This window comes from Epinephelus fuscoguttatus, linkage group LG11, assembly GCF_011397635.1.
Source record: "Epinephelus fuscoguttatus linkage group LG11, E.fuscoguttatus.final_Chr_v1".
Lineage (NCBI taxonomy): Eukaryota > Metazoa > Chordata > Actinopteri > Perciformes > Serranidae > Epinephelus > Epinephelus fuscoguttatus.
The window spans coordinates 25,335,611-25,352,363 of NC_064762.1; the positions used below are offsets into that span (position 1 = coordinate 25,335,611).

Genomic DNA, 16,753 nt, shown 5'->3' on the forward strand with positions numbered 1-16,753 from the left:
GACAAGTATCTATTAAAGATATTTTTAGCAGCCAGCAAGAAAGCTGCAACACAAAAATGGTTACAGACCGAACCTCCAACAAGCCTGAGTCGATAGATACTGTGACAAATGTTCAAAGTAGGGAAAGAGCTTTTTCTCCATCTTCTTGATAAATTCTGGCAAAACTGGGAAAAATGGATTGTGTTTGTAAACTCATGGGATGGTTACTGATCCTTTACTGTGTGAACTGGCATGTATGTCCATCAGCAACACGTCTGTATGAGTGCATATGTGATCAACTGTTTGTTCTACTATGTTTATTTTTTACTGAATGAAGCATTTTCAGAGGTGTGCTTGCTACAAGAGGACCTTGTGCACTGTACACTTCACTAAACAGTATCTTCTCACGGCAGGAACCAGCTATTTCTGGATATGTAGAGACATAATATCCAAGTTAAAACTGGTTTAAACCAGGTATTTCTGATAAAACTTGCTGAGATGAAGACACTTTCTTTGCGTTCTTCCTCCCTTTGTTTCTACAGCTGGCCTGGAGGCACATAAATTCTCCAAACAGAGAATCTGATGTTTTTGATTGTCAGCAAAACTTAACTCTGATCTAGTTCTTCTTCACAATGTGCAGTATCGCTTTGAGTACCTGAGTACTTGATATTCATTCTTCTTCATTCTTCTCTTACTCTTACTTTGTAAAGGATTTGATACTTTCCCCCTTTATTTTTCTGTAGTTGGTTAGTAAACTGAGGCAGCAGCCAAACTGCTGTCATGTACTTTGAACGGACAGAAACATTGAAGTTAATGAGCCATAAACGTGCATTTTACTGGAGAGAGCTCAAATTAACCTTTGTCACACACCCCTTCCAAATATACCCAGGGTGTTTTTGTGTGTAGAATGTGATGACGGGTAGCAGCTTTACCTTGCCATACGTCCAGCCCAGTTCGATCTTGTTCATCCCCCACAGTTCGTGGATGTTTTCTGCCAGCTTGTCCCGGACGTTGTCCAGGTGAGGGGGAAGAACAATCTGCAGGGAGAGAAAGGGAACAGATGGTACAGTTGGATGATAAAAAAGATGCCAATGGGCCAACAAATGAACACCGTTGTCATATTTTCTCCTGACTACGCTATTGTACCTGGGATTGGAGAAACTTTCACATTATTTTGGCTTTGTTACACAGAGATAGCAAGTATGCATTTATTTTGTGCTTGTGCTTCAGGGCCACTGCAGAACTGAATATAATATAACAGGTGTATAACTGAGAAGAACTGAATTAATCTCATATGGGAGACTCCTGATCCTCCTGAAGGCTTCAAAAACTTACAGGATTTATTTTCTTTCCAAACAATCCTTAAAAACATAGCAGACAAGCATTGGTGTGGAACTAATCAGCACTACTGTCTGCAGTTGGTAAATATTTCAACTGTTTCGGAATTCATTACCTTGTAACAAAAATCTTGTATGATGTGAAGGTAAGCTCAATTCAGGAAGGAGATTTTCTTTAAAACTCAAACCCTGAAAGTATTTTTCTACAAGAATGTTTTCTCTACGATGTGAATAATACCCAATAATGGCTGCTGTGTCATTACAAAAACTGTTACTAAAATAAATGTGTTACATGTGTTTTGAATATTTGACTGACTGATGTAACAGCAGTCTCTCCCTGATGGTTCTCACCTGGCTGGTGTCAACAGGAGTGGGGATGAAGGAGGCCTGCGAGAGGAACTTGGTGGTTCCCAGCAGGTCACGAACCCCCTCATGGTCCCTCTTGTACTCCTTCACGGCCTCTACATGCATCTTCTCTTTGGGCAACAGTGCCTCGTAGCACGGTGAGTAACCAGCGGGAGGCAGGAACTTGAAATCTCCATGGCGTCCGCCCAACAGGAAACGGACCCTAAGATGAGATGTTACATTACACTGTAAGATGTTATGTAATAATATTTCAACTCTCAACTTCACCATGGGGATTTTAAAGTTCCTTCCTACTTTTTTTTTTATTTCAATAGATTTTGAAACCTGAAATCTTTTTGCCACAAGTTTGTTTTGTTCTTAGTAAAATGCAGCATCATCATTATCATTTAAGCTGTAAGAAGAGTGTGGCTTTTACGGACAGATGTTTTCTTTGGGACGTTTTTGTTGTTAACCCCTGACAGGAGGCCTATTCACTAATCTTTTAATTCAAAAATCACATTAGTGCTTTATATATAAAGTGGCCATAGGCTGACGAGCTGTAATTAGATCTCAGGTATAAAAACAGCGCCAGCAAAAGGAAAAGAAGCCATTCTATTGGAAGTGCTTCGTCATCTAATTTCCCAATTATAAATGCAGAGCCTTACTTGACACCTGCAGAGAAGCTGACAACGGGGAAGAAGAATCCTTCGGTGTTGAAGTCCTCGAACATGCCCTGGACAGGCTGCCCGTTGATCCTGAAGGACATGCTGGGAGCGCCCAAATCCAGACAGCAGCTGACCACATCGTCTGAGTTCAGCAGGTGCTGGTTAATGGAGGCCACAGCCCTCGGGATTCGGCCTAGACAACATCAGGCGGAGACAGAGAGGGAGGATGGATGGCTGTTACAGCAGCAAAGTCATTGCGAATGTAGGGCAGCATGATGGGCGAGAGGAGAGAGGGAAGAGGGGAGCAGAGAGGTGGAGAGATAAGTGATGAGTGCTTTAAAAAGGTATAACATGGAGTGGATGAGGGGAGGTGATGGGTCTTTTAGTAGATTTGGGATAGAGGAGAGGTGAAATAGGTGTGATGCTTTTAGGGTGAAATGAGAGAAGAGGGGCATTTGAGGACTTCAAGCCCTGAAGCACCAAGCTGACAGTTGGCTATAAAAACTACTGACGGGTTATATCCTGTTACGCAGTCAGAGACCATACCTGCATAAGTGCAATTAGTTGGCCTTCACCTTTGTAGTGTGTTCAAGTGCAACTTGAAGAATTTTATATCACAGTCAGCGCTGTGACTTTGTCCTTCACTATGTGGAAAATAAAAGAGCAACCTAGAAGGTGGACTGCAGGCTCCTGCATTATTCACAGTGAGTTCTGTCGAGGCAAAGTCCTTCCAAAACATCAAGACTTTCTTTTTCATTGTACACTTAAATTACTTCAATGCAATGGTGCAAATTAGTACAGAAATGTTTTAATTCATATCATATAAATTAGTCAAAAGAAAAGCTACAGTACTAGAAGCCACTAGAAAAAGAGCCAGTTTAGAATTTCAAACATAGCTTTACAAGTTAATGGTTTAAGTCTCTTTAAAAGTTGTTTTCAAATATTACATATCTCTCTGTAACAATCAGTTTACTACGAAAAAAAATCCTTATGTAGTATGTATTAAGAGTTCACGGTTTTTCTTAGGTTTTAAGACAGCTTAGGCGCAAATTAAGTCATGTGGTTAGTTGCATATTGGTGGCATCATTGCACATTTATTTGCATAAAGCGAGGTGGTTGCGATGGTTGCAGCGAGGGAGAGGTCGCCTAAAGCCTCATCAAGTAGTTCTTTATCCAGATAATCACAAACCCACCACAGGGACATTGTTTGTTTTAAGTAAAAGAGTAAAATCAGAAACACAACCAGTAAATTAAAATCTACAAAGGGAGGAAGGCAACTGTGCTGGATTAGAACCAACAGAAAAATCCTGTACACAGCACAGGAGGAGAGCAGGAGACCCTAAACTGATGGCCCGTCCCATGCGTCGACTGGTCCAGATGCAAATTGTTTTAACGTTCATACAGAGCCACAACGCCAAAATGTAAAGGCACTCTGCCTAAGCCTTATAATGGCAAGGAAAAATGAGAAGTTTAAGATTCAATAACTGCTTCATCAGTACCTTTCTAAATAAGGCAGAAGTTTATTCACATAGGACGTCACTGCTCATAGCAAGAAGCTGATTGAAAAATGTGTCTGTAGGGCCTAAAAGGTTGATGCAGTAAAGATCCAATCACACTGTGCATACTCCATGGAGGTAAAACAAACAGTTGCTATTCTAACTTGGCTCCAAGTGAGCAGTGGGATTTCTTTGAATCCTAATAGATTTCCAATCTCAATCACTATCATACACGACTAGCAAGTGGGGCTGGTTTTCTATAAGATGCCTACCTGACCAGAGATGAAGTCCATCAAAGCTGTAAGAGTACAGGTCATCACCGACACCGTTGCCACCCCATCCCTCTCCTCCACCGGGGTACGGAGCGTAGCCTTGGGTGTTGGCCCAGCCGACCCTCAGGTGGGTCGGCTCGCCAGTTACAAAGTGGTCTACCTGGTCGATCACAAGCTCAAAATACCACTTCTTATACTGAGCTGAACCTTCAGCCACGCCCAGGAAGATGTTTGGCCGCATGCTGGAGGTGATAAACGAGGAAAAATCTTGATGATCCAAAACATATTTAATAGTCAAATAGTTTTAATGTAAGAATATAAATCATTGATTAGCAACAGAAACACAAATTCATATTTACTCAAAAGTTGATGAATAAAACCATAAATAGCCTTTTGTCATTCTTTACCTCTGAACATCATTGACCAGTCGAGTCTGAAGCAGCAGGTCCCTCTTGGGAAGCAGGTTGTCACAGATCAGATTCTGATTGGCTCTCACTGCCACCCCATTACAAACACAGAGGGAACACAGGACATCCAGAATCTTAAAAGAGAGAAAAAGCAAAGATAACACTTATGGCAGCCTTTTATTTTTATTGTTGTCCTACTTCTTATCTCATTAAACTGAGAATCCACACCTTGTTTTTTAGTTAACTGACCAGTTGTTCTCTGGAAGCTGCAATGCTTGTAATATATACATTCTGTATAAAAAGCCCTCAAGTCAGCATGGCCATAGACCACTCATGAAATGACAGCTGTTGTTTACAAGCATGCCCTTTCCTGCCTGGTACAATTTACAGAGTAAATATTGAGACTGTGACATTTGAACACTGCACGTAAAACACATAGTGGGAACGTCATTAAACACAAGAATGTCATTTAAGACTTCACAACAAAGATTTAAATACATGTTTTAGTGTTATAACTTGTTAACATGTTCAGCAGTGAGTGAGTGAGGTTTAATGAACTCATGTGTCTGTGCGCTGGGTTTAGTTTTGTTGTTGTCAACCAGGGGAGAGTGTAGCGACTACTATCAATGAAAAAAATGACGCTAAGAGACTAAGTAGGCTCTTAACAGTGACTTGTTCAAAGAAATTTACGTCCGAAGTCCAAAGATGCCACGCTAGTGAATAAACAGGTAAAATAATGTGAAACCACACCCCTGTGCCAATTACCAGAAGTGAAAGTGACTAAATGAATGTGTGCAGCCAAAACAAATAATAAACAACATCGGCTAAATCCACATTTTGGCTACTACAGAGAGGAAGAAGAAAGGATTTAGGGGCCGAGATAAATGCTGCCTTCAAATGGAACTCCTGTGCTTGTCGATACCACTAGACAAGCCGTGTACACAATATGCCTGGCATATTTAAGTAGTAGTATTTAAGTATTATAAGCACCATTGCTAGGCAGCGGCAACATAGACGCTACTGTCAGTGTCAGCAGTCACACATACAGTCATATGGTGGGACACTCTTGGCTGATATTGGGCTACAGAACTCATATTTCATCCTACCTTGTGATTGCGTCCGTGTTTGTAGAGCAGAGAGATTATGGATTTAATGTGAGCTTTCTGAATGATGTGCAGAGCCTCTGGACTTTCTATCAAGATACAGTGGAGGACTTCCAGGATCCCTGAGAGGTCAGACAAAGTATTTGTCATTATCAGAACAAATGTATATTAAATAAACATCATCTCAGCACCAGTGGAACTGTATGCTGACACTCAGTGTAATGCTACGGGTTGGTGTTTTCCATAATACCTGATGAAGATTCCAGTCTCTCCAGTTTGCTGACCAACCAGTCCAATTTGCGGGAAAACTGGGTGCAGTTGTTCCTGTTCCCACGAATCAGTGCAGCTGAACAAAGACAATGATTCCACAAAGTTTAATAAAAATACACACAAGGTTTTAGTAAAAGACATGACTCCAACAGATCCTAACAGCTGACTGGTAGATGAGAGGATATTGCAGACAGTATGAATGACTTTTAATGAAAAGTAGTCCACCATTTTCCAGACATCCTCAGCCCAGAACTAGATATTAAAATTCATTAAATCTGACACACCTGGCTCTGGCTATTATGAAGTCTTTTTGATAGAAAATACATTGGATGGGTTTTGAAGCCACAGTGAAGTCAGGCGCTCTATGTTCTATAAAAAGTTGAGGTGTATTCCCTTGTGCCCTTTCTCTGCCACCGTGGTGACATTAAGAAGTCTCCTTATTACTTTACTGTCTCATTTTTCACCATTAGGATTCAGGGACACCAGACCGATAATGCCCGTGAAACAATTTAACAGCACTCTGTGCCAAAGGAATACTGATGGGTGTCTAATCTCTTTTAATTCTGTCTTTTCAGGCAAGCTATCGTTCAATACGAACACATGGATAGAGCCACACCACGAGGCAAGGGCAAGGATGTTCACTGTGAATGATGTGAATGTGAAATTAAGAGACAGAGAGGAGAACCTGAGGCTACACAGACTCCAGACTTCAAATATTGGTTACATTAGCATACACTATATTAACTGATATGGAAAGCCAACACTAATTACTGCCTATTAAGTAGGACACACTGAGATTTTAGTCATAATAATACTGGCAACATTTCAATGTAGAGAAACATTTGTGAAATGCTTTGTGCATTAAATCCAGGATCAACAGCCCCATCTCATTAAAATCTTGTCACATTTTGCACATAGAATAAGTTCCATTCATTTAGTCAATTATAGTCGCAGTTTGGAAAGAGGTCAGTCTGGCACTGGAGCAACAAAACGAATGATTTACGACAATGGATGAATTCAATGTCCATGCCCTCATCATTTAACAGATAAGTTGACCACCTGGACAGTAGGGCTGCACAATTAATCAAATATCAATCTCAATCACGATTTTGGCTTCCCACAATTACATGAACATGGCTATATTACTGATGTTTAAAATGCTCCATTCACAGAAAACTCAGCTGCATAAATGATCAAGTATTTCCTAAATTAATAGCCAGCCTCCACTTTTGCAGAGCTGTCATGCCACCTGTGAAAAACCTTCCTCAATGATGTGGCTACAGACAGGCAAAATGGAAATCGAAGGTCTGGAGCAGACGGCAGAGACCTACTCCCTCATAAAGTATCTTCACAGGATGTTTGGAAGTATTTTAGGTATAGGGCGAGTGATGTTAAGCAAGAACAAATAATCTGCAAAAAGTGCATGAGACTTGTGTTTGCACCACAAAGCAACACAACTTACTTGTTCTACAGCCTGAAAAAAACCACACTATCTGCAGTATGATGAATGTATGAAGGCCAAGAAGAATGGCACCAACTTTACCTTACTAAGTCCCTGCCCTTGTCCAGTGTCAACTCAGACATTCATAAAAGTGACGGTGCACAGCACGTCGTCGTTTCCACCCAGCACCCAAAGACAGATCAATATACCCAATGCAGTCACATTCCATTTGACCAAAAGATGTGTCCAATAGACACAGTTTTCATTTGGTTGAATGCTGTAATGGCATAGTTATTTTTAATTAGCCTATATTTTGTTTTGTTTTTTTCTTCTAGGGAGATGCACTGAATGCAGCTGAAGAAGAACCTTAATTTAAGTCTTATCTTGGTGTAAAGATTTGTTAATTAGCAGAGATGTAGTCCAACATGAAAGTGAAAGCAATGCTCTGTTGATTTATCCATCCATTTTAATCAGCTTTATCCGGGGCTGGGTCGTGGGGGCAGCAGGCCAAGCAAAGCACCCCAACAACACTTTCCAACTCCTCCTGGGGGACCCCAAGGCGTTCCCAGCCCAGATGAGATATGCAATCCCTCCAGTGTGTTCTGGGTCTACCCCTGGGCCTCTTTACAGTGGGACGTGCCTGAAATACCTCTAACAGGAGGCGCCCAGGAGACATCCTGATCAGACGCCCGAACCACCTCAACTGACCCCTTTCAATGCAAAGGAGCAGCAGCTCTACTCCGAGCTCCCTCCAGATGTCCGAGCTCCTCACCCTATCTCTAAGACTGAGTCCAGCCTCCCCATGAAGGAATCTCATTTCGGCTGCTTGTATCCACGATCTCATTCTTTCGGTCACTACCCAGAGCTCATGACCATAGGGGAGGGCTGGGACTTAGATGGACGAGTAAATCGAAAGCTTTGCCTTCCGGCTCTGTTGATTTAATCTTTGCTAAAAAGTTTCGGCACAGTTTTTATACATATTTTTTTTCTCTATGTACTGTAAGTAAAGACTAGTCTTGTTTTGGTGCAAAGATTTGTACATTAGCAGAATGTAGCACAACATGGAAGTGAAAGCAGTACTCTGTTTACTTAAATGTGAAAGCGCAATACAAATATTTTGTCCCTAAAATCAATGGATTGTTATTAAGTGTGACAAATAATCGTAATCAAAAATAATCAGGATTATCATTTGGCTATAATTGTGCAGCTCAACTGGACAGTTTCACTAATAACTAGGCGTGTTCCTTTAAAACAGACAGAGTTACTATGGAGAGGAGAGGAGGTCAGGACAAACAATTTATCATGCAAAACCCTATTCACCAGACTGCCTTTGCATCCTTGGGGGTGACCTCTCTGTGGGCAAGGCTGGAGCGTACTCAGAAGAGTGTATTTGTGGGTTTTGAGCCTGTGTGTTTAATGTGTGTGCATGTGGGAGTACATGCTGGGGATGTGATGAATATAAGGGCAGTCAAGGTGAGCCGAGGGGAAGCTGTTGATGGGGAAGCTCCAATGACAGCAGAACAAACAACCCAAGAAAGTCGTCCAAAATAAAACTTCTCAGGGTCACAGCTTTAGTATTCATGACTCAATACACGCCCCGAGAGAACGGGATAATGTCAGCACCTGTGATGGCTGGCATTTTGTTAATGATGCTATCATTCCTTCAAATATGCAGCGCAACGCTTCATAATATGCCCACACTGATCTCAGAGAAGGATGCGACCTAAATTGAAGGCAGGACAGATTATCACAGAAGAATACAAGAGGCATTCTGTCTTTGCGTCTCTCGCCACTCCCTTGTCACAAATAATTACGAATAAATGTCATGTAAAGACTGTCACCAGCTGTGAACTCCAGATGTGGCACAGAGGAAAACCAAGGAGGGAGTTTATGGAAGAGAGAGAAAGGAAGGAGGGATGCGAGATAATAAGTGCAGAGAGTGAAGTGTGAAGGAGAGGAGGAGGATTCGGTTGAGACACTGTGGGAAGATTAATACTGCATTTCTACCCAGGGTCAACAGCTGACAGAAGATGTGGATATTTCATGTGATTCATCACGCGGACCCGCTTACCCAAGAGTTCATAGAGGAGGTTGAGAATGTCCTTCCACGCTGCTCCCGCCTCCTCCCCGGCTACCTCTCCGAAGTGGGCAGCACTGTTGTACAGGTTCATCCGGTCGATGCATTTGGACAGGAGGGCCAGCATGCCCTAAGAAGAGGCAGGATGATTGCAATGAATAATCTGTGATTCATTTCATAACACAGACAGTATAAGATGTAAAATACTTCTTTTAAACATGTGAAAACAAAGTTATTTTTGAAGCCACATGACTTATTAATTGTATTTAGAGAAAGGCAAAACCATAAGCTGCAGCAGATCCAGTCGAGGACCTATGTTGCATGTCATTCCCCATCTCTCTTCTCACTTTCTGCCATTTTTCTTCCATCAAAATCTCTGGTAGTGACCTCATTAGATAGTGGGGGTAATTTTTTTCCCCCTCAAAAGCGCTCCAAACTAAAGCTATATAGAAAACTGTATAACTGGGTATCTTTTGGTTTATCAAGGAGTTAAATTATCCACAATGGTAACTTCACAATCAGCATTTTGTTAGAGCGTCTTAATCAGAAGTCGATGGCTCCATATGGTCCACTCTCACCTCCTCTTTGAAGAGGTCTTGACGTTTGATGAGTGAACGAAGGAGAGACTGTTTCTCCTCGTGCTCAAGCTCCGAATCGGGCTGTTTGAAGTACTCGATCAAGTCGTTCAGTGTCTGCAGCACCTCTTCAACGTACCCGGCCACTGCTGAGGACTCGCCCTCGCCAATGCTGTCCAAAGCCCTGGGGGAAAGACAGAGGAGACCGAGAAGGAGATTCGAGGAGATTCAAAATAAACCAGCAATAATTGACAGTGTGTGTGGGTGTTTTCTCATGTTGTGTGATAGAAAAGACAGATGAAGGTGTTTGTGAATAACCCCTTGTCATTACTTTATAAAGTTGGCGAAGAGGAACGTGGTGTTGCGGATGATGCGAGCAGCCCGAGACTCCTCATGCTGACAGCGCTGCAGGATAAGCCCATCATCCATGTGGCCCTCAGAATGCAGGCAGGCCTGGACAGGGACAAACACACACATAAATATGCATTTCATCATTACAACAGGATCAACACCTTCAAATTTATAAGGCAACAAATGTCTTTTCGTCCAATCAGACATTTGAAAATGGATCTGTATCTGTATTACCTGAGGTTTTGTGACAAATCAACGGATGTTTAAACAGCTATTAGAGTTAATGAAAGATGCAGAAATATACAATGACAGCCATACCTCAACATTGCTCTCTGATAAATAAATAAAGAAAGAAAGAAAGGTTTAGCAGGTGCGCTGCAAGCTACTGATCTTGAAACTATAAGAAAAGCCAAAGAAGTATGCACTGTGTGACAGAATAGTCTTCTGCAGCTAGTGGGTTTACACCACTACAGCTCAGTGAAACCTGACTCACTGTAATCAAACAGCATAATCAAGTGGAAGGAGGAGGATGTGGGGGGTGGGGGGGTCTAAGTGTAGGCTGACCATCACCTCCAACATATCAGGTGCATTGGCATGCTGCCACAGCCTCAGGGACTATCTGGCGCCAGCATGAGGTGGCGTTTGATGTCCCTGGAGGCGTGCCCAGCGATGACTTACGTTCATGTGCTGCCCTAATCCCCCTGTCTCACCCAAAACTAACTGTCACCCTCCGCACGGCCCATTATCACATTTAAATTGGTTGCTACATCATGTGTGCAGGTCCGAGGAGTGTCAGGGGAGGATGTGTCAAGAGTATCCAGGGCAGACAATGATTTGAAGTAGAGTGTAAAATAAATATTTGCCTGGGTGAGGTAGGTGTTTAAATAGCCTTACATTCCACTGGTTTGATTGGGTGTGATTCGCTACTGTGCACATGGGCTTAGAGGTGGAGACGAGCTATGGCAGGCATTCAGAATCTTACTATAAACACATAGGTAGACACATGCCAGGTACCATATCTGTGCATAGTTATTTGTATCACTATGCTTCCACCTTTTAAGTATGAACAGTCTGCAATATGTTCCTAAAGAGCTAATTGGTCCCAAAGACCACAACTAAATGTGAATTGTGTTGTGTTATCCCATTTACCCTTCTTTTCAGAGGTCCTAGGCGAGAAGATTTGGCATCAGGCGCCAGGTAAGACAGCCACAGTCCCGTCGCAACGTGCATGACGAAGCACACAGAGTCCCCGTACTTGATCTCCGGCACACCCATGCCGTCAATGTCCCTCTTTGGGCCTGAATCACTCTTTTCCTGTTCATATTAAGAGGCACATAACCAAATATACACACAGAGAAAAGTCACACACACCACAAATGCACGGAAATATGATAAATGAAGATATATTGTGATCACATGGTAATCAGAGAGGCAGGTCGAGATGAGTGCATTCATTGGCCTGCCAGGAGGTTGCTGCTGGCCTCATTAGCTCTGCTACATTTCTGGCTCAGTGGAGATGGAGCGATGCAGCTGATTGCGGTCGACAGCAAGTAGCGGGGAACATATTAATGCCAGTGTTCAACATTGTAAAGCATTGACCTTTTTAGATACAGGGACCAACTGGTACTGGGTTGGCAGTGCGACAGACGAGGGGAACAGAGGTTATAAAAGATACAGAAAATATGACAGTTTCTATCTATATTTATTTTTTCAAAGAAGCCTGACTCCCCAGTAAAACTGAAACGCCAGCAGGAACAGTGATTACTGAGGGCGGTTACACTGTGCTGTCAGGAGTGGGATGGGGTGGAAAATTAAAGCCTGCAGAGTGGCCAGCACTCAGGAGGATTTCATACTGTATCTATTGTAGATAAAAGGATATCTGCGGGGACACAATGGTACTCTGTGAAGGTGACTCATGGCATTGAGTTGTTTATGTGGCTGTAGCCATTTTACTACAGGATAATAATGTGGATTATTTATGTAACAAGCAATAAATCCAAGAAATCAGCGTCAGTATGGATATATAACAAATTTTAGCTAGATCCCTGTAAGTGAGGAAGGTTCGACATAGAAGTATCCAGCTGTAATTTTGAAAGAGGATACAGTTAGAAAGGGAAAGGATTACATTATTTAGCTATTTAGCTAAAACAAGATTAGAAGTCAAAGTCCATGGAACACTATGGGAAATGAAACTGAGAGGTGACACAATTTTACTCCTGTGTCAACTTCTACATCTAAACTACACAATTTACAAGTACAATTCTCACTGAACAACACACCTAAAATATCCATTTTCAATTTGTATTTCAAGTAAGCCATGTGCTCCTTTCTCACAGTTATTTTTGGCAGTGAGGCTGTATTTTTGGAATACACGCCATTAAAACAAAAGATGTGAAGAGCCCTCGTATTGAGAGAGAGTTCAAAACAGAGCGTGGGATAAAAAGGCTGAATAATTGAGGAGAGGAAATAAGCAAAGGCAAATCGACGAATACAAATATCCTGAAAATCCCCAATGCATCCCAGTGAATCTTTATAGTGTGGTAGTGAGGGTACATTTCTCTGGACTTCATCATTGAAAATGGCTACATCCCAGCCAGTTGCTATTAGGTTGGTGGACAACATGAATGTCTGCGCCAACATTTACAGTGCTGTCTACTCAGCAGCTGTGAAAAGGTTCATTTAGTGTGGCAAGCCATGAGCTCATTAAGATCTTACAGACCTGCCTTTGATGAAGCAGTCAGGGGAAGATATTTTGGGTCCTTTTTTAATGAGGTAAGTTGACTAAGAACATTTATTTACATCAACACCCAGGGAAGCATTCAGATGGTGTAACTGCCTTGCTCAAAGGGCACATCAGAGCTAGTTGTAAAAATAGAATAAATAAATTATCTCGATATAGGGAGAGGGGGCACTAACCTTGGAGGACCTGAAGCAAAAAGCGGTAGCCTTGGTGTCGGACTTCTCCCTGTCCTGCAGGACCAGTCCGCGGTCCTCAGTCAGGGCCAGGTAATGGCCAGTAGAGAGGTGGCGTATTCGGAAGGCCTGACCCCAACGGATGTGGCTACCGCTCCAGCTGAACACAGGGTACTGTTGTTAAAAACTTTGGATACATTCCTGGATTATCTGTGTTCTTCAATACTTAAGTTCTCACATGGCTGATTTTACCTCTCGGCCCCGTGGCCAGCAAAACTATTGCATTTTTGTACATAAAAGTTTAAATATTCTCAACTTTTCAGCACCGCTCATCAGTGTCACACTTGGCCCAAGCAGCCAATCAAATCGAGCAACAGGTGGGCTTTGCTACTGTTACTGTGCTACTGAACAGTGGGACAATGACACATGGAACACAAGGTTTATATTCGGATATTCGTTTAGATTGAAGGTCACCCTGTTATTGAAATACTAATGGGCAAAGCATACATAGAGTTGTGTGAACAGTCAGGTGAGTATAATGCCATTTACTATACTGATAGACAGACTAGCTATTTAGTTAGCTGTTGAACTGAGAACTGAACTGAAAGAGCTTCTTGGGGGGGAAGGGGGAATTCCTATGTCATGTCATGAGAGTTTCATGTAGGCCACTGTAGACCACATGTAAAGGGCAGCATTAGAGACTAGTTTGTGCTAATTTTTCCGTTGATTACATTCGCTTTGATTTGATTTTTTTTTTTTTTTTGTGGCAGCTTACAATTAATAACATTCACCGTTTAAAATTGTAAGGCTTATTTTGTTAAGTCAGAAAAAATTGAAACTTGGATATCAGTTATTTTCAAAACTTGGCACAAGACCCATCCGTATTTTGGAGGCTGATTATTATAATTAATGGTAAGAAACAAACAGTTTCTCTACCAATATAATTTATCCATGGTAGCTTGTTAAACTTCCCAAATCATAAATCCTGACTTTAAATTGAATTCATGAAAGAAAGATACCACTGATATATGTATTCATTTACATTCTGACAGGAATTCCTTCTTTTCTATAGCATAAACTGAGCTATTTCACCCTTCACTGCAGATTGAATCACCAAATTAGAATATTTTCCAAATGTTTCCAAAACCAATCTGCCAATGAAATGAGAATGTCACCCGAGAAATAGATAAAGTTGAACTTTTAACTCTCTCTATATGGCTGATACAGTGTGGAAAATACTGTTAGAAATCCCTCCCTGAGCCGAAAAGGGGAACATGTGCTTTAATAGATGCACCTGCGCCATTTCAAAGTGTACAGACTCTGACAGGCAGTCCCAGCGAGAGCTGGCAGACGATGTGACTGGAGGGAAATTGCGTGGGTGGCTGGTTGAAGAAAGGAAAGAGAGGAAGACGAGGGAGGGTGATAGACGGAGAAAAAGAAGTAGAGTGAAAGGGATGGTAAACAGAACCTCACCTTCTGAAGGACTTTGCCCACTAATTGGTAGTGACAGTTCAAAGTAGAGGGAGGTGAAGTGTATTTATAACCTGCAGTACAGTAGCTGTGACATTTGTGTATAAAGCACCAATTCTATTTATTCTTCATGAGGAGATCCCCTCAATTAAGACAACACCACTATGAATTTCTGAGAGAAGTCTATGTCAGGGTTTTACAGTTTTGTTTTTTTTTATTCACTATGTGTGTGTATTTGGGTCTGATCTCACCTGATCCTGAGAGGCTCCAGTCTCCAAAGTGAGCGGGCCCTTGATGCTCCCTTACCCGCTTCATAGTTGACTATCCTGAAAGCAAAATGACACAATTGGGGGCTTCTATTATTTACAAGTCTTTCATTCACAGAAGAAATAAAATAACGTGAAGACTTTCTGCTATTGCCACAGTTCCGGGACGGAGTATACCAGTGATGTTGAATGAGTCTCACTGCTCAGCATTTGGACAGAAAATCTTTAATGTGATATACTATCTCGCAGAATGTCTGTAATGGATATATGTATATCCTAAACTCTACATGTTCTCTGGTAAGCTACTAACATGCACTGCTGAAAGATAACAAACATGGCTCTTATAAGGAAGCTAAGCCTCGCTTGGGCACCTTCCTCAAATCTGCACACGTAACGGCCCTTTTCATCACAGCCTTCTAGGTTGTCCAACTGATGGCCTTGTCTACTGTCTGTTGTTGATGTTTGGGACAGACAGGTCAGGTGAGTCTCTCAGCTTGTACACTAGCCTCATCTTCTCCTGGTTGTAGCCCAAGTTGATGGATTTCAGTGGATACCTCACGGTGTTTATCCCAAACCCCGATTGCCGTGTTAGAAAGACAACAAGAGGGGTCTTTCTGGAGAACGTGATCTGTGACACAGTAACCTAACACACTGAGCATGCTAAAAGATGACGACTATGACCTTATAGGCCACACAATATTAGGTTAATATTCTATTAATTCATTTATTTATCTGGCATATTTCCCACTGGACATTTTGGCCGTTGATGTTTTCATCTGCTGGACAACTACATGTGGTATCAGCATGTGCCTACTAACATAAACTCTGATCTACAAGTCTTACTCTGCTGGTAAACAAGGACTTAAATTACTTTGGCTGTCAGTAATTACAGCATTACTGCAGAAAAGAGTTATTAAACAGTTTTCTAATTTATCATCCTTCAAAACTACTTTATCAGTTTTTAGATTTAAAGATTTTGTACACTGTCGTACAAGGCAACCTGTGGATTAGCTCAATTTCGTTGAATTGCTGAGCTAATTGGCTACTAACCTCTGCTCCTCCTCATTCTTGTCTGCTCCAGGGATGGTCAAGCTCTCATCATGCCCATGACAAAGACGCATCACATGTCCACCCGTCAAATACCCTGACAGTAACAAAAAAAATTCTCTCTTTAATCATGCAAAAATTATGGAAATCATAGGAACTTAAGTTCAGATACTTGCTATTCTATGTAAATATCATAACATGAGTCATCAGCTTAACTTGGAAGGGGTTTTCCTTATTGCAACAGACTTAACCTGTCCAGAAGATTATTAGACACAAGAGAGCTATACTATCTTGGATGAAACTGTTACAGTGGTTGCTGGGCTCATGAACTTGCCTACAGCCATGCTGCCTGAAGAGCAGGTAGGCTGGACGTTCCACAGGGTCTGCATGAAGGACGCATCCACCTGGATGTTGCCATTGGAGATAGAGAGGTGCTGCAAAAGAGAAGAATGTTATTTATGTCATGTTTACAGACAAGGTTTTAGACAGAAGGATACAGACTGCCAGTGAAGTAGTTACATTAGCAAGAGGGAAACATAGACAAACACAGGGAGTCAGCAATACTGCACAGAGGAGGGAGATGCCCCGCTGTTGGGATTTTAAAAACAGATTAAAATAACTTTGTGCCCTCCTGCGGATCTGCCAAACAGTGTTGTAATGCTGTGGGCTAAAAAGCACTGCTGCGTTAGTGTTTCTCTATGCAGCAATGTACAGATAATACTCTACAATAATTCCTTCC

General features: G+C 41.8%; 1 protein-coding gene across 4 annotated transcripts in view; it reads right to left on the minus strand.

The window, feature by feature from the left end:
• Window positions 1-16,753, minus strand: part of ryr3 (ryanodine receptor 3) — a 157,660-nt gene that overhangs the window by 94,715 nt on the left and 46,192 nt on the right. For all 4 annotated transcript variants that reach the window (XM_049589531.1, XM_049589530.1, XM_049589529.1 and 1 more), the window contains 15 exons: window positions 16,349-16,448; window positions 16,018-16,111; window positions 14,953-15,027; window positions 13,235-13,391; window positions 11,468-11,632; window positions 10,299-10,420; window positions 9,971-10,151; window positions 9,387-9,522; window positions 5,855-5,950; window positions 5,608-5,726; window positions 4,502-4,635; window positions 4,095-4,336; window positions 2,327-2,519; window positions 1,668-1,884; window positions 912-1,016 (listed from right to left, as the gene is read on the minus strand). In XM_049589531.1, coding sequence (XP_049445488.1) covers window positions 912-1,016; window positions 1,668-1,884; window positions 2,327-2,519; window positions 4,095-4,336; window positions 4,502-4,635; window positions 5,608-5,726; window positions 5,855-5,950; window positions 9,387-9,522; window positions 9,971-10,151; window positions 10,299-10,420; window positions 11,468-11,632; window positions 13,235-13,391; window positions 14,953-15,027; window positions 16,018-16,111; window positions 16,349-16,448 — 2,136 coding nt within the window. The remainder of the gene's footprint in view (window positions 1-911; window positions 1,017-1,667; window positions 1,885-2,326; window positions 2,520-4,094; window positions 4,337-4,501; window positions 4,636-5,607; window positions 5,727-5,854; window positions 5,951-9,386; window positions 9,523-9,970; window positions 10,152-10,298; window positions 10,421-11,467; window positions 11,633-13,234; window positions 13,392-14,952; window positions 15,028-16,017; window positions 16,112-16,348; window positions 16,449-16,753) is intronic.